At 34.8% G+C, this 27,387-nt stretch overlaps 1 protein-coding gene across 1 annotated transcript in view; it reads left to right on the plus strand.

Moving 5' to 3' along the window:
* NCAM2 (neural cell adhesion molecule 2) overlaps positions 1-27,387 on the plus strand; it is a 268,232-nt gene that overhangs the window by 220,922 nt on the left and 19,923 nt on the right. Inside the window, exons 13-15 of the mRNA XM_054270307.1 lie at positions 4,550-4,669; positions 6,706-6,827; positions 14,081-14,261. Of these exons, the coding sequence (XP_054126282.1) occupies positions 4,550-4,669; positions 6,706-6,827; positions 14,081-14,261 (423 nt within the window). The remainder of the gene's footprint in view (positions 1-4,549; positions 4,670-6,705; positions 6,828-14,080; positions 14,262-27,387) is intronic.

The following is a 27,387-nucleotide window of genomic DNA, read 5'->3' on the forward strand; positions in this document are numbered from 1 at the left end:
AAAAAAACCCCAAACCATCCTCAAGTTTGTAATGCTTCTTTGACAGAAATTTCACTCTGCCACCACAATCTCACATATGTAGGAGTGAAGATGTTGTTTCAGCAACAGTGTCTCAGCTACTTTGTTTCAAAATAAATTTATATCCTTCTTCAGTTAGCTCTGACATCCTCAGGGGATTGAATTTGGAACTGGAAAAACATTGTTCTGTGCAGCAGATACCTCTGCAATGAGAGCAATGGAACAATGTGGTGTTTCTGTTAATTAACCTCATATGAGATCCACTTTGGGATTAATGTAGAGGAACTGTACTGCAAGCTCCCTTAACCTTCTTTTCCTTGGTGATGGTTTATGTAATATATCACAATTCTTAGAAGGTTTCTGAGGCAGATTACTTCAGTGAAAAGACAATTTAATATGCCAGACATTTTTCCTCTCATTCTGCTGTTATAAAGTAACATAAACAACCTACCCTGGACCAGAGAAGCAGCTGGGGAATTTTGTTTCGGTTTTACTGACTTGGATTTATGGTACAATTTATTTCACAACAAATCTTGTGTTAGATGCTGCTTTCCCATGGTTCATTTTGACAGCAGTTAAAATTCTGAGACAATAAAAGGAAGTTTTCTAGATGAAATGCTTGCAGGCTGTATTTTAAATAATATGAAGTTCTCAATTTTTTCTAACATATTTCTGTGGGTTTTTTCTGTACTGAGTTAATTTTTTTTTCAATTTATTAGATTTATTTGCAAATTACCAGAATCTGTATAATAAAAAGACAGACTTTATACTTAATGTTGCTTAAACTTTAGGATCAATCTATTATCACATAATAGGTTAAACTTAAATTTTATTAAATAAAATTTAATTATATTCTATTGTTGTGTTTCTTTTTAACTTCTGTTTAAAAAAATTTTTAAAAAAACAAACTAGCAACATTGTGACATATCTTGTCAAAAAGCATTAATAATTTTGTATTAAAGCCTTAATATAGCATACTAAACCAAAACCAATATACCTGGTAATTTCTTGTGTCATATTGTCCTCCAAGGCTACCTTGAGACCTAAAGCCTTACTTATAAATGGATAACACTAAGCTCTGAGCTGTTGTGCACCATGTTAATTTATTAATTAACAAACTTAAATTAGATAATTTATTTGATTTGGAGAGCTCACAAGTGACAGCTCTGCTTTTCCCTCTTTGGAGTATTCCTTCCAAATCTACTCCTCAATCTAACTAGTCACTATGTGAATTATCCCAGCAAAATTAATCCACAAAATTGAATTATCCAGTTAAAACTCACAGATACTGTGATTAGAAAGACACTATCTACTGATAAACAGCCAGAAGAAACTAGAAAATCTCCTGTGATACTCTGAAAAAAAGGGATTTCACATTCAGTATGTCTGGAACTTGATATCCATCAATAATGATGCCAATGGTATTATGTAAATATATGGTATGCAGTGGACTGTTTCTTTTCACATTTATGCACTAAATGTGAAAGAAATAAAAAAAATCCATTGTGCCAGGGCTATTTTCATGTGAGAAAAGAATTATTTGTATATGGAAAGATGGATAAGCTGATTTTATACTTAAATAACAGAAACAGACATTATAAAAAGAAACTTAACAAATTTATGAAGTATTTTCTTCCAATTTCAACTCCTAGCAAGCAGTGAAATTTTCGTTTCTCTTAGATTAATCTTCAGTCCTGCACTTTTGTTACACTCTTTGTGACAACTTCTTAATCTTAATTACTCCAAGTATTCTTTTACAACTGGAGTATGTATTCCAATCCAGAATGGTTCTTTGTTTTCAGAAGACCACAGTTATTATTTTTTCCTACATATTTAATATATGCACCTCACACCATCGCTGATACTGAGTCCAGTTTTTGAGGACATATTATGGTAACAGATATTTCTGGGTTAATTCCACAAATGTGATTGCAAAAGTCATTGTGTCTAGATACATAGTGCTGTGCAGGGGATTCTAAATTATATATCTATAAATATATATATTTATAAAGTATATAAAGGATATATGATTCTTTAAATACTGCATATATAAGAAATTTTATTCATTTCTATAGGTCCCAGGGGTGCTTATAAAATTGGATCCTTAGGTTTCGTATAGCTAACACATTTGCATTTTTTTAGATGTAGACTCCTAGTTGTGCTTTTATGTTGTTTAAATTTTAAAAACATTTACAGTAGCACTAATATTTGGTATGCCCTAAGGTTTCTTTTCAGTGAAATTATTCATCCTTGGAAAGTAATCATGGCTGAAAGGCAAGTCAAATACTGCTACTGCTTAGTTAAGTTTTAAATTTTATCTTAACAGAACTCAGTGATATATCTCCTAATTCTATTCTTTTTCTCATGATGATACATTATTTTTTCATGACATGATTATACTTGAGAGTTCAGTATTTTTAAATCTCGTAAAATGATAATGCTAAAGCATGCTGGAAGACATACAATTCTACTGCTATATTTACAAGAAAACAATTATGTTTCAATGGCAAATTCATGCAAAATGCCCATAAGAGAGTGTGAAATGTAGAAGTTACTGTTTTTCCAAATTCATTAAATCCCTTTAGCTTCACATTTAATGGGAAATCTGTCGGGCTGCTGTAGAAACTAAAGAAGTAGAAATTCTAATAAATCTGCACTGAAAAGAATAACAAAGAGTATGGACAGAAATAATTATGCTTTCATTGGATATATGACTTGAAGGCCTAAAGCAACTAAAAAAATCCTTCAGTTTAATGAAAAAAATTAGGCTCCCTAGGGACTGTGGAAGGTACTACTGGCTCTTTTTTAAGATGTTACATTTCTACAACCACTTGCCAAGCGCAGGGGAAGAATGACCTCCCTGCTCCTGCTGGCCACGCTGTTCCTGACACAGGCCAGGAGCCTTTGGCCTCCTTGGCCACGAGGGCACACTGCTGGCTCATGTTCATGTCAGCCAGTGCCCCCAGGGCCCTTTCTGCCTGGGCACTGTCCAACCACAGTGTCCCCAGCCTATAATGCTGCAGGGGGTTATTGTGGCCAAAATGCAGGATTTGGCGCTCTAGACTAATTAAGCTCCATCCCATTGGACTGTGCCCATCCAGCCAGCCGATCCAGGTCTCTCTGCAGAGCCCTCCTTTCTTCCAACAGATCGACACAGACTCTCAGCTTAGTGTCATCTGCAAATGTGCTAATGAAGGACTCAATCCCCTCATCCATGTCATCAATAAAAATATTAAACAGAACAGGCCCCACACAGACCCCTGAGGACACCCCTGGTGGCTGCTCCCAGCTGGATGCAGCGCCCTCACCAGCACTCTCTGGGCCCGGCCATGCAGCCAGTTCCTAAGCCAGCACAGAGTGCTCCTGTCCAAGCCCTGGGCTGCAGCTTCTCCAGGGGTGTGCTGTGGGACACAGTGCCAAAGGCCTTGCTGGAGTCCAGGTACACAACATCCACAGCCTTTCCTGCATCCACCAGGAGGGTCACCTGGTCATAAAAGGAGTTCATCACATGTTGTTCCTGCTGCTGCTCAGGGAGTGGAGTCTTTCCCCTTCTCCAGGGGGTCCCTCCCATGGGAAACAGTTCTCCATGAACTACACCAAACTGAGTCCTTCCCATGGACAAAATTTCTCCATTAACTTCTCCAGTGTGGATCACTCTTCCCCAGGATCAATTCTTTAAGGATAGGCTGCTTCAGCATGGTTCCTGCACAGGGTCACAAATCCTACCAGGAAACCTGCTCCAGCATGGGCTCCTGGAATGGGTGTGCAGGTTCCTGCCAGGAGCCTGTTCCAGCGCAGGCTTTTCACAGGGTCAAAGCCCTCTTTCAGCATCCATCTGCTCTGCTGTATTTCTCTTCCATCAGCTGCAGGTGGAACTCTGCATCCCCATGGTCTCCCATGGGCTGCAGGGGAATCTCTGGAGTTCTGGAGCACCTCCTGCCCCTCCTTCTGCACTGACCTGGGTGTCTGCAGGGTTGTTCCTCTCACATCCTCATCCTGCTCTTCTCTGGCCACAAATGCATCTGCACAATAACTTTTTTCCTTCTTAAATACGTTATCACAGAAGACTGCTGTCACTGATGGGCTCAGGCCTGGCCAGCAGTGGGTCCAGCCTGGAGCCAGCTGGGATTGGCTCTGTCAGACATGGGAGAAGCTTCTGGAACCTTCTCAGAGAAGCCATCCCTGTAGCTGCCTCACTACCAAAACCTGGGTGTGCAAACCCAATACACTTTGCTCACAATCTGAATATAAGATATTGCTCCCCATCAAGGTCCTTAATTGTTGCCCAACATTGACTTCACTGTTCCTTCAGAAATTTAGCTTGCTCGGTCACAACAATGATTTTATGCAGATGAAAAAAGGGACTATTAGCACTCAACAAAAAAGCTGATGTACTGTGATAAAACCAATGTACTGTCAGAATATGAGGCTCATTATTTACAAGTGAAGAAAGCAAATTATGAATTTTTCTTACTTTTCTTTTTATTAATTTATTAGTTCATCAAGTTTTATTCTTTTTTTTTCCCTTTAGCTATGGTTGTTCTGAGCAATTTGGAACCAAATACAACCTATGAAATCAAAGTAGCTGCTGTAAATGGAAAAGGGCAAGGAGAGTACAGCAAAATTGAGATCTTTCAGACCTTACCTGTCCGTGAGTAAAACTTGTACTGTTAAATTACTATTACTATTACTATTATTATTAATCTCTAGATTTGAATTATTATTCACTGTAGATAATGTTTCGGGTTTATAATCCACTCTCCAGTGTATTATATAAGTTTTTACATTATTTCTCAGAAATCATGTTTTGTTATTCCACCCTTTCAAGAAGTATGAGTGTACTTAAATTGGAGAATTTATCCCATTATCTTACGTTTTTGAGATTCAGAAAAGCTTTAATTTGATATAATGGAGCACAAACCATGAAAGATACTAGAATAAGAAATTTTTCTCATTGTTAACACTCAGGGTATTGTCCACATCTAAGAAGTGAATTGGCCTTTTCTGGAGACATTTCTTCACCAAATTGTGGTGCTATTGTTCTGCAATTATCAAGCATCAAATAGAAATCTCTTAAGAGCTATGGAAGAAATTATGAGAATAAATTATTTCTAACAATGGCTACACGCAAATGAGATAGTCTATGAACCAAATTTTGTATTTATACTAACTATAGGCCAGAGGTTCAGATTAAAACATTAAGGACAAATGAAAAATATTTTTGTCAAATTATCTTTAAAGAAAATAGCAGTAAATAAATAAATGGAGAAAAGAAAAGTAAAGGAACTACCAGATGGCAGTGTACAGTAATCAAACAGATATGCTGAAACACATCAGCAGCTACTGCCAGACCAGTCTGTCATAAATCTGTTGCAACAGAACTGTTTCCTGAGTAGGGCATTACTCAGTGTAACTAATACTGGCTCTAAGGGAATGAACAACAAAAGTAATGTAACTACAAAGAACACAAAATATTTCTGTGATATTAGATTAGATTACATAATTTATATTATATTATACTATATTATACTATATTATACTATATTATACTATATTATACTATATTATACTATATTGCATTATTCTTCTGTCCCAAAACAGTAACTTGACAGCTTTCAAATTTCTTTTTCATTGAAGCATATACATATTCTAAATATATTTCAGGACAGATAAAATAATTTCCTATTACTCCTATCTGCATACTTGATGGAAGAATGACAGAAACTGAAAGACATTATACATATATATCTGATAACATTATATATGTTATCTGATAGAAAGCATGATAAGTTTTGTGTTGTGATCTAAGTTTATACTTACTTTAATAAGTGCCAAACACAATACAATTATTTCTAAAGAACAGTATCTCTCTGGGTAAATGCATGTTTACAGATATTTTGAAGACACTTCAGTATATGTTCATTTAGCATCTCTTTTTAAAAAATGTAATATAAAAATGCATATAGAAAAAATAATCTGTGAGTTTTTGACTAGGAAAGTGTCTGAAAATGGCTGTTAATCTTTGATTGCATGTTTAAGACTACCTTTATCTTCTTATTATAACTAAGACATTTGGGTTTAGGTTTAAAAATATTATTGTTTACATTTACTCTTGATGTTTACTTCCCTAAGAAGGTGTTATTCCTCGATAACTTTTACTCTAATTTTACTGGTACATTTATTGGAGAGTAAACTTACTTAAAATTTTAAAACTGTATTGCAATTTAGAAATCTCACATAGGATTATAGGTTATGGTTAAGTTATGGATGTTTACTTGCAAGAGAGTGTCATTTAAGCTTCAGGGTGAGTAGCAGGTCACTAGCCTTGATGAATTCGTGACTAAATGATTTTGGAAGGAAATTCCATTTAAAACTGTTGGAAGTCAGAAGGTCTCAAAGAAATTAATATTTCTTTCATCCTTCACATAATTTCATTTCCTTGTATGAGGAATCAACAATATAACATATTTCAAGCACAGTACTTAACATTCTTATAAAGTCTGTTTTGTAGTGCCTAGAATGGTCATATTGATTTTAATATTTTGATTAATATTATTATGGACAAGTTTCTTGCTCTAATTTAAGAGTTATCTCACTGCTGATTTAATATTATTATTATTATTATTATTATTATTATTATTATTATTATTGTTATTATTATTGTGTACTGTCTGTTTCCTTATTTAGGGGAGCCAAGCCCCCCTTCAATTCATGGACAACCAGAGAGTGGCAAGAGTTTTAAACTCAGCATTACTAAACAAGATGATGGAGGTGCCCCCATACTGGAATATATTGTCAAATACAGAAGTGTAAGTATTTCTGTCAATCAAAATAAATGAAATTATGCTTGTTAATATCTGCTTTTAATGCAGAGAAAATTTTTTATATTATTTTAAATTTGCCAAAATGGCTTGCATTCCAGAAAATAATTTTTTTAAAAAATATGATTTTTAGTACGTTTTCTTTTGGAACTAAGTTGCAGCTGCCAGCATATAAAATAAAAAAAAACAAAAATCACTCAGCTATTCCTAAAGGCATGCTGAAAATTCATGTTATCAAGAAAACTATATTCTTTTTTGGTTGCATAGTGAAAGTGGGACATTCGTGTTCAGCTTTTAAAAATACAGTAAATTAGCAAACATTAAAATTGCACATTTAAATGTTGTTTGAAGAGCAAATTTGTAATGTATTATAAATGCATCTGTATTGATAGAAAGCTGTATTGGAGTGCTCCATATTAGTTGTATTCCTTATTACATTAATTAGCTGATCACATTTCATGTCTTTTATCTGCCTGAATTCCAAGTCTCCTCTTACAAAATCCATTGGCACATTGTTGGGAATTTCATGAGTTTGAGGGCACATATCTGTTCTTAGACAGCCATTGGGCAGAGTTTTGTGCATTCTGCCTTCTAAAAAGCTCTGTTTTGGTGTTCTCTCATCAAATCTGGCTAGTTTAGAAAACAGGATTTTCTGCAGTATATAATATATTAAAAAAAATTGTGTAGATTTTTCATTTCTGATGTACTGGGTTTAGAAATGATTGGATTAAAGAAGTATCTGCAGAGCTGGCAAAAGTGATGTGTTTCATTCCAGTGCAATTTTTTTTAAATTTCCTTGTGCACTAGAACAATTTCCTTGTACTTTTATTGAGTAGACCCATTTTACCTGAGTGTTACAGCAGAATTTCATGTCCATGAAGAGTCTAGGAAATTGGGAATGTAACATTGGATATCCAGTCATGTTAAATGGAAGGTAGTGAGGACTGTATTTATTCACAGAAAGAAACAATTTTTGAGAAAATGACCATAGAACCTGTTGGAATGTTATCAAAAGGAAAAGACAGTTCCTTGACTTGTAATAGGTTTTTTCACATTTTCTCATATTTACTATAATGTAACTTTTTGATTATAGACTAGGGATTATCTGAATGCTAAACCTGGTATGTAAAACTTCTCCTATGCTATATTTAACAAAAGAAGATTAATAGTGCAAATTATTTGAGAAATATTTGGTAGCACTCTTAGGAGTAGTCTGGGGCAATGACCAGAAGTTATTCTGCTATCACTGATCCCTAAATCTTAATTGACCTTTTTAAATGACTTTCCATCCAGTGAATACAGTTGACATAAAAGAAAAGTAATAGCAAAGAAGACGAGAGTAGTAAAATATGCAATACAAGATAAAAATGGAGCTTTGCAGGATTGAACTTCCTAGTTAGATTACAATGCCTTTAAGTATTTACCACTGAGTACAAAATGAACAGTTTGGATATAATGCATTCCTGCAGCATGTGGAATTTAATGTTTTTTATTATTAAAATAAGATAAATTCTTTTGGTTTTATCCCAAAAAGTTTTTGGAAATCTAATTTTGATCTTGTATTTTTACTAAGGTACGTTATTATAGTATAAAAGGTTACTTTTTCTGTGTGGTGTTGGAAGGTAAATGTGCAGTTTAAGCAGTAACTGGAAACTTAAAAGGTTGAAGAATGCTTTTCCTTGTACCTCAAACTCCTTGAACTTCCAATTGAAAAAGCAATTTGACTAAATTAAAGGCCTTTCTACAACAAAAGAAGCAGAATTTTTTGTGTGTGTGTTTTAATCAGCAAGAATGAATGCTATTTAAAGTTCATAATTATCTGTTGACTGCTTCTCTTCCATCTTCCCCATTGGTCGTGTTTAATTAGCTTTCCTATAACTCTTGCCAGCCTCATTATTAGCACCTGGACCAATGTATTTGCTTGCATGTTTGAAGAGCATATTTGATAACAACCAATAAATCAATGGCTTTTTCTTCAAAAAGTTAATTCAGCCATGTATACGTTTTATTTTTTTTTAACTGGAGGAAGGACAGCCTTTAATATATTAAAGCAATATTACAGCCTGGTTGAGGGCAAACAGTAAGTTTTTTTCTGGAAATCATGTATTTAATTCTGTTGAATATTCCTTTCCTAGCATCAGTTTCTTCATGTTATGGGCAGGAATTACTGACTACAATCAGACTACAGCAGCTTGACATTTCCCTCTGTATTCCAGAGTGTTAGGTACTGTGCAATTTTTATGATTAGCAGCCTCAATTTTTTTCATGCTGTTGCACAAAGAAAGTTGAGACAGCCTGACAAAGCTTCACTGATGGAGTGTGGGGCTAATGGCACACATTGACTTAAAAGTTACCTTAGGAAAGAATAGGAAGGGAGTAAAACAAGGGAAAGTTGTTCCCTGGTAGCCAGCTGGAAAGAGCAGTGATGGGAATTCTCTAGGGAAGTGTCCTGTCTGGTGCCAGAGATGACAGCCAACCACACTTCTCAGAGGAACTCTTTAATATTTTTTATTAGGAGGTCCCTTTGGTCCTTCTGCTTATGGTGCTTCCAAAGTTGATTGGGACACACATGGTGAAGTGCTGGTATTTCACATCAGATGCGAAGCTTTATCCACAATATTTTCTATGATATATAAATTATGGAAATGTATACTCAGTTGGTGAGTGGCTGTTATCTGATGGGGCATTTACCAAGTACCAGAGTAATAAATTAAAATCAAGAGGGAAGCGTTGACAAGACAAGGAGGGCCGGGAGGAAGGAGCAGTTGGAATACAGGGGAGAGGCTGCCTCAGCAGCTCAGGGCAGGCAGGTGGCTAGGACAGACAGACAAGAGAAAGGCAGGCTTCAATGCAGCCTTTGGAAAATGTTGACACTGCTTAAGCTTACTTCGTAATGCTTAAAAAGAAAGTTCTGAATAGGTGTCTTAACATTTCTATACTGCCAGGTCACAGAATGCCAGCAGTAAGCTACAAAAACAGTAAAAAAAAAAAAATAGTATGGTGAGAGGAAGAGGGCTGTTTTTTGTTTTTCCCTGGCAGGGCAAATTTTAGTGAACATTTGGAATTAGAATAGAATAATAAAAATAACTCTTTTTTATGATTATGAAACTTTTGATATAAGCAAGTAAAATTTACTAAAGTGACTGGTTTTTGCAGGCCTAAAATTTGTTCAATTTTTTGACCTGTGACAGGGTTACTATTAATGCTCTGAATTTTGGCAGATAAGAGTTTGTTAGTTTATGTGCTTTGCTCTGAAGCACATTCTGTCTTTTTTGACTGTGTTGATGTGGGACATGTTAACTTTGCTCCTTACTGGTGGGTTCTACAACAAATTTTATAGATATAGAATATTTTAAAAGAGATAATTTCTTATTATCTGAGATACCTACCAAGAAACAGGGAAATACTTTTGCATCTCTAAGTTCCAGTCTACCTGCCAGATCCTCTGACTTTCTGTGTATTTTAACATCATGTACATTACCAGCTGTTTTGTGCTTGGTTCAGTATTTGCCCTGAACTTTATTACCAGACCTAGAAATCCGCAACCTGATGTAATTAATTCTTTTGAAGTCACTGCTTTAAATGATTCAATTTTCTTCTGTGAGGATTTCTTGATATTTTTTCCTGCCAGCTTTCAAGACAGTGTGGTGTCTCCTGTCCATTTTTTCATCACAGGGACTACCATAATAAGTCTGTTTGAGCTGAGCTTTCAGCTCAACAATTCAGAGAGGATGGAGAATAAGAGAATGTAATTTAGGATACAATATGGAAAGACCATTAAAGAGAGATGGTATTTTCCAGACTAGTAAACTATTGCCTAAACAATGAATTGGCTTTACTGTTGCCAGGCGTGCCCTCAGTTTGAGAAGCAGTCAAGCCATTGTAGACTGAAGTTTTACGCTGCTTTGTTTGGTTTTTGATTGTTTTTGTGGATTTATTTGTTTCAGGAGAGGTAGTTTTGTTTTTGTTTCTGTCAGGGTATTTAGGTGGTTAGGTTACAGGTGTCTTAAAAACCTTGCTCTTAGACTCTTCTTAAATAAATTTGGCTGATGCTTATACTATGAAAAAAAATGGAGCCAAAACTATATAAAGCCAATATATACACGTTTAAAAAATAATGATGTGAGGATTTTGTAGTTAATTTTATTTTCTGTTGATATAGGGCTGAAGAGTAATGGAAGTGGGCAGTGAAATCCCCAGAACTGCCAGTCACCAGCTACGTTATCAGTGGCCTTTTGTAAAGGAGTAGTTCTGCATAATATGAAACAAAATAAGATGCAAATAAAGGAACAGTTTAATCTCTGAGGTTGCAGATCCCATCAGAGTTTCTGTAAATGTGGATTTGTTGCTTGATATTAATGATTTATGTTAATTCACCCCCCAACCTAAACTACTGTTTGTAATTTAGAGGTTTCATTCTTTTTGTTGTATAACACTGTGCATATGTAGAGCTTTCTAGAAATTTTGAGTATTAATAGCAGAACAACCTAATAAGATTCGTAGTGATCTCTTATCATTGTCTTCAGCTCCTTAAGCTACAGTTGAAAGGCTCCTATATTAAACAAGGAGATTTGTGGGAAGATTTACCTGGCAGACCCATGATTTGTATTCTCATCCCTCTTTTTCCATTTCTACACTTGTAGTAAATCAAACATGGACACATTACTGAGCTCTGCTTAGAGGAAAGTACTTGAAAATGCAATATAGCTGAAATAACAGCTATAATGAAGGACAGAGAAGCTATTTTTCATTTTTTGCTTGTTTTTTGTTTTTTTTTTGTTTGGTTTGGTTTTTTGAGTTTGTTTTGGGTTTGTTTTTTTGGTCTATTTTTTTTTTCTTTTTTAAGAAGCTGTAAGCAGACATTACTCTGGAAGATTTCATCTCTTTGTCTTCAGAACACACCTTGGTCTCCAGACACTTTATTCCTCTTCCTCCTAACTTGTGTTGGTCACTCTTCAAAAAAGTTCTCTGTCCTCACACTCAGACACTCACACTTGGACTTTGGTTCATTTATCTCAATTCACCATTTGGTTTCAGTTTCAACTAAATTATGGTATCTCTGGCGTAGCATATGCAGGTATCTTGTGACACTTCAGCTCATTCACTATTTTTCACCTTAAAAAATTGTGGAACACCTGCCTTTTCACTTGTTCTTCTGTCTGCAGAAATGCAGCTTCATTACATTCATCACATAGATTTTTGCACTTCTTTTTCAAAATATAATCAAATCTCTGTTTTCAATACTGTCTTTTTCTGCAGCAACTGTATTAGCCTGAATCTTCAGTTTCCAAATTTAGTATATTCTTTTGTCTTTCTATGTTTCTGAAACCCTTTGGAATTCCCTGGTATATTCACATGGCGTCTGTACACAATACTGAGATTTTGTGGGGAACTTCTGATTCATGTTGGTATTCTTTGAAATCTAGCTGCATTTCTTCTAACTCCTCCCATATCTCACCAATTTCAACAGCCATTAAAGTACAGTACTACATAACACAGTTTTCCTAATATCTCTAAGGAGTATTTCCATATGCATTTTGCAATCAGTATTAGCTCCTTCTATTTCAGCAGTGCTATGCAAAAGTGTAGTTTATAAAAGGAGTTTGGTATAGTGACAATATGAGTGGATTCACTCAGGTGATTGCAATAGAAAGTATCCATCAGGATATGGGAAAATATCCTTTACAGGAAATACTGCTTTCACTGTATGATGAACAAACTGGTTTTACTCCAATGTATGCAAACTTTTCATTATTTGTAACTGACCTACCATTCTGATGTTTTTCATTAGTCTATCACTGCACCAGGTAGGAATTTTCACCTGGATGAAAATATTCCTGGAAACGGGTTTTGTTGGATTTTACTCATTCTCAGAACTATCATGTGACAATACCAATGCTAATGCAGACAAAGCAAGAAAGTTTATGAAAAGGTGAAGTCAGTATGGAAAAATCATCAGCCTCAGAGCTGATAACAAATAAATTCTTGCAGCAATACACACAAGGGAATTTAGTGTATCCTTTATTTTCTGAAGACTGGGGACAAATAAAAAGTAAGTCTAAGAGAACATGATTGGTCCCTGAACTCTCTAAATTAATTGCTGTTTTCTCTGAAACCTGTATCAGTGAAGAGCAAGATGGTTTAGCAGAGAACCTAAATATAAGCTACTGAGTATTGTGCAGCTAAGAAGTTCTACTTGCAGGTATTATAAGTTTGTCTGGCTTTAAATTTTCCCATATGATTTTATGGGAAAAAACATAGACCCACTGATTGGGTCTATATTTCTGTAGGGGTTGGCTGGCCAGGATCTGTCTCTCAAGAGATATTTGAGCCATGCTATCAGTGTCATGTAAAGGTAGGACTGCATGGATTCTTGCTGACTGTTATTGGCTGTCCTTTGAATAAGATGACTTTTTGTTTGACAATATATATTGTTTTATCCTTCTACTGATTAATAATTGTGTAATTTCTATTTGTATAAAAAAAATTACGTGTATTATACACTCAAGTAGTGATTGCAAAGGTAAGAACTCCAGATTTATGAAATGCCAGAATTAAGTTTGGAATCTAAGTCTTCATTTGCTTTCTATGTATAGATGTCTTAATTACTTGAACTAGGAGAAATTATGAGAATCCTTTTCTGTCTAGAACACCATCCTAAAGATTTGCATGTATCCCCTCACAGGTTTAGATGTAGTACTTCATATATTCTCAATGATGTTTATATTCTTGCATACAACCTGTTCTGCAAAATGTTTCCAAATTGCTGCAATTAGTGTATATTTCATTAAATAACTAATGTCTGATATAAACACAGCTGGACTCATAAACAATTCAAGAATTGGTTTAATGGAGAGGTTTTTGAATGAATATTGATCAAAAATGTATTTGAAATGTCTGTATAAAATAAACTTCTTACATAATTTATTTTTAGCATTTTATTATATAAGTTATTAGCCTGCTGTTCTCTAAAATAAAACCCAGTATTTGAGCAAAGAATAAATTGAAGCCAAAAATTTTAAAAGTATTGAACACAAAATTCTCTAAATCCACATTGTGGAAACTTGATAATGAGTAATCAAAATTACAAAAAGCCTAAGTACTCACAACTCCAAAATTAGATAAGTGTTCATGACCTCTGTAAAGGCAGATCCATATCGTTGTGCATCATGTGCATACAGACTTTAGACAAATAATACAAGAGCTTGGGAGAATTGAAACAAATGTTTTCATCTTTACAGAAAGATAAGGAAGACCAGTGGCTAGAGAAAAAAGTCCAGGGTAGTAGAGACCACATCATCTTAGAGCATCTTCAGTGGACCATGGGCTACGAAGTACAAATTACAGCTGCCAACAGACTGGGTTATTCTGAGCCAACATTGTATGAATTCAGCATGCCACCAAAGCCCAACATTATTACAGGTAAGTTAATTTCATCGTGTTTTCTCTCTATGAATTATTTCCAACTCATAGCAACTCATACTACACTGTGTATAGTTGAGCATAATGTATCTGAAGTCTTGTACTGGAAGGATGTGAGGCTCCGGATTTTATTATCAGCAAAAAAATTGATTCAGGGATCTTAAATGGGATCCTGTCTCCCACTTTTCTCTTAGTAATAAAGTAATTTTTAAGTATATAAGAAACATTGATTCTTCAACCCTCTTGATGGCACTCAACAAAAAATACCATCTTTAAGATACACCTGCTTTTCCAGTTGCCTTGTACTGCCTGTTGTCTGGTTAAGGCAGTTTTCTAGAATTCTTTATTTAATTTCCATCTTTACATGTGCTTTTAGCTAGACATGCAATAACGGATTTACTTTATCATCTGATGAGGTTAAGACTTCAAGTAGTCTTGTTTAGATACTGACTGGATGATTCACCCTAACATAGTGACCAAGCAGTCTTCTATGAGGCTGATTTACAACTTTTGAAATATATAGAAACTTTGGTCTTATTTTTAAGTCTGTAAATAGGAAGGTTTGAAATTCCATTTAAGAAAACTGCATTTTAGTTAAGAGTGAGTGTATGAGTTTTAATGATTCGCAATAAAAGGGGGTTTTTTTTTAATACAACAATGAAAAATTCTTTAGTTAACAATAAACCTAAAATAAGGTATTTTCTGGAGTATTATGAGTAATTTTAATTTTTATTAAGAAAATGCTATGAGGAAACAATTTAAAACTTCATATTAAAATTATGAGCTACATCTTTAATAATTATTTCCAAATTAGATCAGTACCATCATTACCACTTGCAAAATCAAGTTCCAAATCCTCTAACATGGTATTTTCTGACTGCCATTTTTCAAAATGTTAGTGTATTAGAATCAACAAAGAACTTGCCGAATAAATACAATGGCAAATATATTAAAATGTAAACCTTATTTATACCTGTATTTCAATCTGAATACTTGACTAGTATTGATACAGTGCCAATAAGCTGGAATGAGTCATGAAAATTTTGAAATACCTGGCTATTATTTTCTTGCCTATTGTAAGTTTCCTTCCAATATATTTTCAGGAAATTTATCTCAAGATCTCTGCAACATGTTTGAATATTCCATAGAATTTTTTTTTAATATTGTAAACATCCTTACCTTTTATTTATTGTGAAGAAAACACATGTGTAATATATTCACAGACTCAGATCCAGTTCTAGTACAAATATTTGTTTATGCACTTGAATTGAAATAAAGTTGATTTGCATCTTGATTGAAATTCAGGGTCTCAATAGGTTCTGTGCACTTGTTTTTAAACAGGCAGGACCTTGTGATTGCTATCATTCAAAAATAAAATTTCCTGTGATTGAAGTAGAAAAGGGAGAAAAAAATGTAGGGAAATTCATTGTCCTGAGGAAATAAAGATATCCGTCAAGTAGAAAAATAAGTAAAAACTTACTGAGGGAAGGGATAAGCCACTTTTCAATTTTGCATATGTGAAAAAGAATATTACTTCTTTTGCAATGAATTCCAACTTTAGCCTTTTATAATTATGTAAACTATTCTGTACCATTGCCATAACTGCTGTAGCAGAGAAACTTATTTCTCCTCAGTAAATGATACCATAGGTGGTCTCTAGACATTCAAGTAAAAAGTAGCTTAGTTAATTTAATTTCAGAAGGAAGATAGAGCATTTCTCTCTAAAAAGAGTTTTATAGGTGCTTAGGGGCTTTTTCCTTTCAGTGCTCTAACATAACCTCTAAGTAGTTGTAAAAACTCTGTTACACTATTTAACTTCAAGTCTTCTTTATGTGAATCATTACTGCAATTATGATTGTGGAACTAATTAGTTTCCTTGACAACTGTTTTTTCAAAGCCTGAAAAAGAGTGTGAAATTCCCATCACAAGAACATTCTGTAGGCAATTTTTTAAAGTATGTCAGAAGACATTTAGAATCAGTGGAACATTAGTCTTCATATTCATGAGTCAGCATGATTATCTTGTTTTGAAATGACATAATATTATAACTATGATATAACATTATATACATATATACATAATGATGCAAAAATATGAATGTAATCTATTAAATCAAATAGAGTTTATGTATAAAATGCTTAAGTTTGAGTAGAAATATTCTGATGCCAGTTAACTCTGATGATGCACTATTTGTTTGAGGCTTTGGTATTAACAGCTAGGTGTCTACAGATAAATTTTAAACAGAACATAGGCAACAAGAATGAAACTGAGTAGACTTTTGTATGAAATCTTCATCATTTGTCCTGTGCTCTCTCAGTAACTACAGTAACTGAAATTTCCTTTCATATTATTAATGTAACTATTAGGAAAGCCTCTAAGACTCCTGAAGATGTTCATTTGTATTTGTCCAAATTTGTGGCGCTTCAGCTGAACTGAGTGTTTATGTCTGGTTCTAAATATAAAGAGAAATAAATCTGCAGACCCTATATATGCAATCTCATGAATATTACTTATCCCAAGCATATCTTGTTGGTTAACTACATATAAAAAAATACCCTGGTGAAGTGTAGCAAGCTAATGCAATAAATCAGGGAGGTTGAAAGAAGACTGAAGGGAGATGGAAGCAAGGACATGTTGGCTGTCCTTCAGTGTGCACTTAATAGGGGAATAGGAGTAGTCACAAGAAATAAAACCCTGCTTCTGAATTCTCCAGAAGGAGCCTATTTGTGCTTTCAAAAGCCATTGGATATCAGGCAGAAGTAGCAATCCCTGGGGACAGGAACTGGGAGCCAAAACTCCACTTATGTGAATATACAGCTCCTGTGGGCACTGAATGCACAGCTTCTGCTTCCTAGTGAAGTGTGCAAGTACCAGCTCCTGGCTGCAAGTCAAATCCCATGGCAGCACAAAATGATGATCTTCCAGTAATAGTCTTAGCTCTGGGAAGGAGCTTGAGGCTGCAAATTGCTCTCTGGCATCAGGGAGGTGCATAAATGAGACAGACATTCCCTTAAATTTTCATATGGTTGGCCTCAGCAGCCTCCAAATGTAGATCTACTTATTTCATAATGTATCTTCCTAGGCCTGTGACACAGTATCCATTCAATGAGCCACTCATATTTGTGATTAGTTCCTTACAATTTGCAATCCTTTCAGTAAAAGTGTCCTGGTTTTCTAAACAGTTCATCAATGGAAACTTGCACTGACTTCGAGAAATTCCTGCAAAAAATTTTCTTAAAACATTTTGAATTAAATAATTGTATGTATAAAGTTATATATATATATATATATATATGTATATGTGTCTGTGTGAATGTTATATATATATATATATACACACACATATATATATGTATATGTATATACACACACACATATATATATGTATATACACACACACACACCATTTTCCTTCCTACTTTTCTGAGTTATTTTTTGTGGTTACAATTCTATATCTGAATTTCACATTTCACTTAGGCATATGGACATGCATTTTAGACTCATGCTTGGAGAAAGAGTGGCACAGTCTTAAATGTAGTATTTTATGTGTTCCAAAATCTCACTAGGGATGTCAGTTAGCAACACTTGCAGGCAGGTACAACTCTGACCTCAGTGTGTTTGCCTCTGAGTGAAGTATTTATCACACTTTTAGTGCTGATTTGTAATGTTTTATAAAATTTGCTTCTGGCTTATCTGTACTGTTAAGCTTCTAGCTCTGTGGGATTTTCAAAGGAACAGTGTGCTTTAGTTTTTCATCCACATTAGGAGAGCATGTACTAACCTCTGCCGCCATAAAAGCCCCTGGGAGCAGCTGAAGTCCATTAGCTCTCAGAGGTGACTCTACAGCCCATTTTTTGGGCCCTTTCACTCCTTCTCTACAGTGAGAAAACAGAGATCCTGTCTTTGTACCCCACCGCTGGTCCAAAAGTGTCCAAATCTGCTGTCATCCATCACAGCTGCAACCTAAAAACACATGTACAGGTTAATACTAAATCTCAAAAGAAGATGGAATGGAAGGAGCTAAAAAAGATCCTTTCTGCAAGTGTTAAATATATTTTCAGGAATTACCAGCAGATTTATGAAAGTGCCATTTTCCAAAGGCTCTTATCCAGTCAGTGCTGTTACTTTGAAAGGCCAGTAGATATATTAAAAATGGTTGCAAGTTGTTTTATCACAGTTTTTTTCTTCCTCACTAAAAGTTAATAACTTGGTGCAATAGGGGGAAAATGAAAAAATATCTGGATATAACAAGAACCTCTTAGATCTATTTTTCTTACTTTGTGATATTGGTTGTTTGAGGGTTTTTTGGTTGGTCGGTTGTTTTTTTCCAATACTGCATGAACTGTGAGTGTAATTTTTTATTGTCTGAAAATGTTTTGAATCCCTTGAACATCTCATTTATTTTTTTCTGTGCATGTGTATCACTACACTTTAAATAATATACTGGGAGGTAAAAGAGGGACAACAATACATAGTATTTTCTCTCATCACTACCAATGGCAAAGATGATAATCACCATGATTTTCATCAGCAGTTTTTCCAAAAACACAATGGGATCTGCAGTGGTCTTGACGTGAATGAAAAATAAAAGCAGCTCTTATCATTGCTTGAAGTATGTGTGTATATGTTTGGATTTGCATTTACATATATACATTTTATGATGTATTACTAGAGCTTTTGAGCTATATGGGCAGTGTTTTGTTAGAATGGAAGCTAATTTTTTTAGCCAGAAACTCAAAATTACTAATTACAGCAAAACAGAAAGAAGTTTCCCTGGTTCTCACAGTTTTCATTCAGGGCAAGTATTTTTCTTAAATTTTACTCTCAGTCAAGCAATCAGGTGACCTTTTGAGGATATAAATAAATGCTATATGATCTCATCTGTGTAGCTGGGGTAGGGTTTTTTTTTTGCCACTTCCTACAATCCCAGAGCATATTTTCCTTTGCTGCACCCTATCTCTCATACCCATTCAGCCCATGGGCTATGTGGATGCCCTGGCACAGTTTCCTAAGCTCTAAAGGGCAGTGCCCCCTTCTCTAAAATGTTGACTTACCCCTGACCATGCATCCACTAAGAGAAGCCAAAAAGCCACCTTCCTCACTCATGTTCTGTTTTCCACCACAAAAGAGTGCAACATTTTTTGACTGACCATTCCTATCGGCAAACTTCCAAACTGAACAGCTCTTGTGTCCTTTGAAGCACTTTTCCTAGATTTTAAATCATTTCATATCTGTTTGAGATTAGATTTTATGTGATTACAACCAAGTTCAAGGCTAGTGCATCCCATGAGAGCAGGCTTGCATGGCCAAGGCCTCTGCTGTGGTTTCCATTAACCTTTCTTGCCTGGAGAGCACATTGCTGCCTCTTGCTGAACTTGGTGTCCAGTGGGACCCCCAGGACCTTTCCTGCAAAGCTGATTTTCAGCTGGGTGCCCTTAGCTGGTGACCAGGATTGTTTTGTCCCAGGATAGAGGTTTGTATTTCCTCCTGTTGAATTTCCCAATGTTCCTATCAGCACATTTCTCTGGCCTGCCAAGGTCTCTCTGTGTGGCAGCACAAATGTCTGGTTCCTCAGCCACTCCTCTGTGCGCCATCAGAAAAGTTGCTGAGTGTACTCAGTGCCCTGTCACTCAAATCATTAATGATGTTGAACAGGATTGAAACCCATATTGACCCCCAATTTGACTCTTGGTACCTATTCTAAATTCTAGGAAATTTCCTCATTAAAAGTTAAATGAAAGGAATTATGGGGACTTTTAGTCTTCTTTTGTCTTCTCTTTCCATAGAAAAAGCTATAAAGGCTGCCAGTAGGTACTTGAGCCAGGATCAAATGTCATCACTTGCGGCTTACAAATTGCCTGCTTAAATCTCCATAAAAAGACTGTAGAATCTTTCAGGACTGGCCTGATTTTAAGCCTATGTTTTGTGACTACACTGCCTTTCTGTGTTTGTGTGTACATGCACAAGCATCCATCAGTTTGTGGCTTCTGAAAACTTTTAGATATAGCTGACAATTTCACCAAATTTGTCAGAGAATGGGGGCTTCAAAATTAAAGCATTCCTGTAATTTCCTTATGAAATCTTATCTGAAAATAGAAGGAAAATTCTCTGTAGTGCAGTAGGAAAAATATTGTATTAAACCCTCACACGTTTCTAACAATTGGAATGATTTGGAAAAGACTAGTTTGAATTTTCTGACCTTTGATCCTTAAACCAACCTTGGCAGCCACCTTAAATGTAAACCACAAAAGAAAACTTAAAAGCACAGAAGAAGTTTGAAGGATTTTCACAGGTAAAATTTCCATCCCACAGATCTGAAATTTTAAGTTGGTAATTAGTGTCTTTTGTACGATTTTATGCATTACAGGATTTCTCAGTCTGTCTCTACAGATCTGACTAGTTAGGGCTTTAGCTAAATCTAAAATGAAGAACAAAATGCAGGAGTGAAAAAGGAAAGCCTGTGGCATGTCAGTCCCCTTGGAGCTCTGATCATATTCCCAAGGCAAGGAAGAGCTGCAGCATTATCCTTGTGAAGTTACCCGACTCATTTTCTCATAGGCTGAAGGATATTGTAATTCCATAATAAGAGTTTGAAAATGAAGGCTTTTGTCTGACTTTTGTTCAGATCTTAATCCTGAGCCAAAAGTGTAAATTAAATTCTTCAGCCGATATTGCTGTGATGAAAGAATAATTTTGTTATTTTCTGAAAAGAATAGAGAGATGAAATGTATCTCTGAGGTCTCCTGCTTTGAGGAAAAAAGTTGGTAGGATTTACACCAATCAGATTAATTAGTATCTAAAACTTCAGAAAGATAACAGCCCCCACAAAACCTATTTGGTTTTGTTTTTCAAACCAGTAGTAGAATTTGCTAAGTAAGAGCCATTTCTCATCAAATCCTGGAGATGATCATTGTTGAAAGTGATAGGGCATGTTCCTGCTCTAGGCTCAAACTAGCTGTTTGCTCCATTCCCTGCAAAGAATAAAGTTATTACATGAAAGGGGATAGAAATCCTTCACTAAAACTGATAGAACTTATTTGATATGAATCAGAGAGAGAGACAAAAAGGCTTGCACCATCAAAAATGTTAACAGAAAAAAAAATAATAAAATGTAATTCTTATGGTACGGCTATCACAGACATTAACTACCACTGAATAGCAGTGGAGCAGCAATCAAAGAGCTATTCTGTATTCTCAGAATTTCTGCTTCAAAAGGAATTTAATTTTTTTCTTTTATCATATGAATTTTAGTTTGCTTATCTTTTTGAATGCTATGAAGAAAAAAGAAAATCTCTCTACATGTTGAATGTTGAAGTGCAAGGCCACACTTTACATTTATGGTATTCTTATCCTTATTATTTGTTGCAGTAATTGTTAGCATTATGATGCTTTCTAATTAAAATATCCCCGAGTGCCAATTAAAGATGTTTAAGCATATCCTCTACAAATATTTAAAAGCTGATTTATTGAAGTAAATGTGGAAGTTTAATGTGTTCAAGGTTTGTGGGGTTTTTTTGATTTTTTTCTATGAGTGTATGGACCAAACTATTTAAGTCTTAAGAAAAAGAATTGGTTGTGAATTTTGAATGGCTTGAACACAATATGTATCCCTGGAAACATCACAGTAGAGATATGGGTGAGGATGGAATAATGTCCATTGTTCTTAGTTGTCCAGTTGTTCTTAGTTTATTTATATTGCTGCCTTTTCTACTTGGTAGTTATCTACATGAGATAGTTATGCATGTATTTGTGTAACAGGGGCATTTCTGTGATAAGATAAAGCATTGGTTAAATATTATGCATATAAGACTATATATGGCTTTATACTTTACTTCCATTTGCTTTATAGTTGCTTCCATTACAATTTCTTAAATCAGTTTTAAAGTAAAGATTTAACCAAGGTTGTTGCTTATACTGCAATATAAGGTTTTATACATTTTCATTTCTTTTGAAGTCTTTTTCAAAATATTAGTTTAACAATGGTATTAATCACAACCAACATAATTATTGTGTCACTGTAGCTGGAAAAAAAAAATCTAGTCATTACACTATATATTGAATAAAATTGACTCTATTATTTGCCAAAAAAGGAACCTTTAATATAAATATTTGTAGAAAGAATATATTCGAACTTTGTAATTGTAACCAGACATACTGTGAGGATGTGAATATATAAGAAGCTACTTTGTTCCCACTTTAGTGCCAAAGTCAATATCTAATTACTGAGCTGCATGTGTTAATTGCCCAGGTCATTCATATTTTAATTGGACCTGTGTCCATATTATTGGAGCCAGTTTTCCTGGTGGCCCATTGTGATCTCCTACAATAATTCAGGAACAAGATAAAGCCATTAGCAAGGAGAAACAGATAAGTTTGTCTCTTCTTGTGCATGACTGAAACCTTCTTTTTGTGTAATTATTGACACAGTTCTAGTTTCTCCTTTCAGCCTACAGGCTGGTGTTTCTCCTTGCTTTCAATACTCCTTGCTTTAAGCAGTCAGTAGTCACTATTTCTGAATTACAGGACAGTGTTACATGGCAGTTTTGTGAGTTCCAAGTGCCTCCAACATAAAAGTCAAAATTGTATTTTAGGTTGGGCTTGGCTGAATGGTCTCAGGGGGATGCAAGAAACTTGCTTCAGGTTAAGCACTTAATTAAATTGTTTTAAAATTAGACCAAACATTTTGCTACTTTGACTGCTGAGGAGGACCACATTGGAGGTATACCTTTTCCACAGTTTTAGTACTAGATTATACAGATTTGGCTGGGATAATTCAATGGTTGCCATTCCATCTATGTTTTACTCATAATTTGATGTTTTCGTTAGAATAATGTCTTTCAAGTGACTGTCTTTGGCACAATGTAAATATTATTTTTTTTTCTTTTTTCTTTCCCACTGTCACTTTTGTTTCCTTTTGATACTTTCTTTTTCATGCTGTCTCAACCTTTCCACTTTTTTTTTTTTTCCTAAAATTTACTTCTTTTTCATACTCTTGATTTTCTATAACTATTCTTATCCACACAGACAGATGCTGTGAAGCTACTAGACGTGAAAATGGAGGCCAGTCCCTGCAGCTGAATGCTGCTGGTTTCTCTCTCACTGTAGTCATAAGTTTCTGGTGCATGTTTTTGTACTGTTGTTGATAAGACAAGCAATATGTATTCTTCCTCTCTCTCCTAATTTTTTATTTGCTGGAAAATAAACACAGACCTTATAAAATTTGTACTTTTCTATAGCTCTTCCAAAATTTCCATTTCTCGTCAAGATCCTAAATAGAGTAATTACTTCAGTCTGTGCATGCAAAATTATGAATGGGGCTTTTTGGAAGCCTGGTGAGTTTTTTGACAAATTCAAAAGATGATGCTTGTCACTCTGGTCAGACAGAGCATGGAGAATCTGACTTACTGAATTTGATCAAGGTGGTTTGGTTCTATTTTCTCAACTAGATTTTGGTTATAAGAAATTCATGCAGAAACCTTACCATTGTCAGTCATATGGCTTTCCAGCTACATCTTCCAGGAGAGTATTTTCATTTTGTACTAATGCTTTGCAAAAAATTTTCCTTTCACTGGTTCCTGACACAAGGTACTTAAAACTTTATGCTTAATAAAAATGGTTTAAGTCCAGGCTGTATGGAGCTCTGAGATACCTGGTCTAGTGGAAGGTGTCCCTGTCCACAGCAGAGGCTTGGATGATCTTTAAGGTCCCTCAAAACCCAGGCCACTCTATGGGTCTGTGAATACAGACATGTTTTGTACTTTCTAATGCATTTTAACAAGCATGTCTTCCCTAACCAATTATTTATGAATTGTTTTAGTTCATAGTGGTTCATTTAAAATACTTTTTCTGTGCCTCTCCACTGACATGCCTCAGCACATAAAACAGGTCCCTGCCCACCAAAGTCACTTCTTGTGGCTGCAAAGATGCCACATTTGATTTCATGGCACCTGTAGGACTTGGAAGCTCCAGAGGTTCAATTTTGACCTGTAGTAAAAATGGAAAAAGCATTTTTTCCTGTTTTATATATTAAAAGCATGGCTTATGAGGTCTGCAGCAGTGTGTGCAAAACCTCAGGAAAAAGATTTTATTTAATAAGAGTCCATATATATATTTTATTACATATATTTGATTTTAAAATTTATGTAGTTGTCTAGGTTTATGGTTCATTTCTCTGTTGCATACAGAATAACCCAAGAAAGCAATGCACTTTAAAATTAAGGCAGAGTTAAATATTTATTTTAAGACAGCTCCCTTCAAATTGTTACTTAATATAACAAACATGATAAATTACCTGTATATGATGATTTTTTCCTCCTTATAGTTCATATAGTTCATCCCTTTTGGGATCTAATAAAAGTTATCTTACAAATTGGAAATCAATTGGTCAAATTTAGGTATCTATATATGTTCACTCAGTTGAAGAATTTTCTTATTTCTAAGAAATATTGATAATGATGATTTTTGCCAGTTTTGAAATATTTTTGGAAGTTATGCCTTTAGGACATAAAAAACCCCAAAACAAAACAAAACAAAACAACCTATCCTCATCTAAACCAGCTTACAATCATTTTTAGAAAATTGGACTATGTCACAAGTAAGGTGTCTCCAGTGTGTAAGTCTATGGAATAATTTATTGACAGAAATACTTTTTTTAACTAGTTCCCATATTTAGTGCAATGAAGTGGCTGGAATTGAAAAGATTGCTATCTAGAAAACATTAATTTCATTGTGACCTGCAGATAAGCTCTCACTTAAAATCAAGCCACTGTTCCATCCATGGCCCTTGCTGCTGTGTTCTGTCACTTTGACTTAATGTCATGACATTACTTTGAAATTATTACATTGATGAGTGCCTGGCATAGTGTGGTAAAGAAAGAAATTTTCTCTTCTATTTTTGTAGGACTTAAAACTTTGGGTTCCTATTTTGGACCACCCAGATGAAAGCCCATTTTTCCATGCACAAACAATGTTAATATATATATTGACTTAGTAATTTAGTTGTATAGGTGTTCTTCCAATATATAATATTTATTTTTTTAAATTATTAAGTGCTTATTGAACCAAGAACTAATGAAGGCTAGATGATATTTTAAATGAAACTTTTCATCTTAACTATGTTACAGTGGATTTGGAATTACTAGCTACACATAAGTTAGCAAAAACTTTCAGATCTGAGAACATATTTTCAATTTAGTATAACTTGGACAAATGTTGTTGCTAATGCTAGATTTGTTTTTAGTGAAAGAATCACATTGGGCAGAAACATTTGCAAGAGGTTTTCTTTTTTTTTTCTCTTACCATTTTAAAAATCCAGACAGTGAAATTGTTTGTTTGCTGTCACTATTGCCACTGTTGCCTTCTGAGGTTACAAAATATCAAGGATATCTCTACTTATTGTCCAAGAACTGAAGATTGGCCAATATTTAGTAAGTAGATGCTGTAGTAGATGCTAAGGGGGAAAGAAACCCACAGTTCAAGCATATTAAAAACCAATACTGGGAGATCTTTCTCAGTCTGTTGGAGCTCAGTGGTGCACAAACACTGGGACTCCTTTTTGGTCCAGGGGAGCAGCAAATTCTTTCTAGAGGCTCCTCTTTGCAGTCCCATCCCTTTTGCTCTCTGATCCCACTGTAAGGCAGGGAGGGAGCAGAGGGAACGTGTGGGAACATGAGGGACGGAACCTTCTCTTGTGGACACACAGTTGCTGTTCTGAACAGTAAAGAAAATAAAATTGCAGATCCAGTCAAAACTAATGAGCACCTACCATTGGATAAAAGAGTCCTGAGTAACACTTATATTGTCTCATAAACTGAAAAATAAAATAGGCACTTATAAGGTTGCACAGACAGTCTGATCCCAGTATTTCCTTATTTTGTAGATTTTTCCTAATTTTCTGAAACTTGAAACCTTGATGTGATTCCACTAAATGTTGTCTAATATATTTTCACCTTCTGCATACATGTCACTGTTCCTAATTTTTTTTTAATAAAACAAGACTGGACACCTACAGCTATGCAAAAAAGCAGAAAAATGAAAGTTCCCATATCATTTTTCTACTCCAGTAAGACATTTGAAGAGCTCTTTACAGGCTATAAATTTATTATCTTAGCAAGTCATTCTAACATTGCAGATAAGTATATAAGAAGACAAGATAGGAATTAGGACACAGACTGATTGACTGTGAGCTCTCCAAACATACTGTGAAGGAGATAATGAAAAGCCTTGAGAAATTTTAGAAGCTAAATATACATTATGAATGGCAAGTTGTCTTTTATCCTCAGTGTCACAATGCCAGTGGGATAAAGAGACAAATTTGGATCACTTATCTTTTTTTCCAACTGATAGTAGCTTCAGCTGGGAACTAGATAAATTTGCTCTGTTAAGTGAGAGAAATTTTAGGTCTGCTCCAATTTAAATTATTCTGGGCTTTGTATTTTGAGGTTATCAAGTACTTTGAATGTGATCCTTTTCTTCTGGCCCTCCTCTTCCCATCAAATTCCAAAGAGAATGACTTAACCAATATTGTGGGGATTATGTGACTGCAGAGCCAGGCAGTTCTGGGCAGTGACCCAAAACCTCTGTAATGAGAAAGAAAAAGTGGAAGAGAATAATGTCCTTGGGTTGTCATATATCTCCTCAGATGAATGACTAATACAGCTTTGTTTGTAGTTGTCTTTATGAGCATTTCATAATTGTATCTTTAAAAACAATGAGAGCGAGATTATTTCACAGTATTTTGTGCAATCTGTGTGAATATTCAGAAGATTTTGAAATCTTGGCTTCATACAGACAAGAACGAGGAAAAAACTAACAGAGTAATTTTCAAATTAAATTATAATTCATAGGTATAGACTGAACAGCCTAAATTGTAATTTAAACTCTATTAAAATGATAAATATGTCTTTACAAATTGAATTCAATTTACTTTTGACATTAGTATTTAAATGTTAGAAAAGTAAATTTGTTCCTTTAAATGTTGTAATTGTAAAACAGATTTTAGGTCTTATGACTGACAGTGTAAAATGTTACAATTTTTTTAACATTGTCCCATATTTTGAAGTGCTAATATTAAACTGTCTGTAACACTGAAGTCGTAAAATATGCTATGCTGAGCTTGTGCCTTAAA

This window comes from Melozone crissalis, unplaced genomic scaffold (assembly GCF_028551555.1).
Source record: "Melozone crissalis strain CALT ecotype California unplaced genomic scaffold, PUWL_Pcris_2 ptg000009l_1, whole genome shotgun sequence".
Taxonomy (NCBI): Eukaryota; Metazoa; Chordata; class Aves; order Passeriformes; family Passerellidae; genus Melozone; species Melozone crissalis.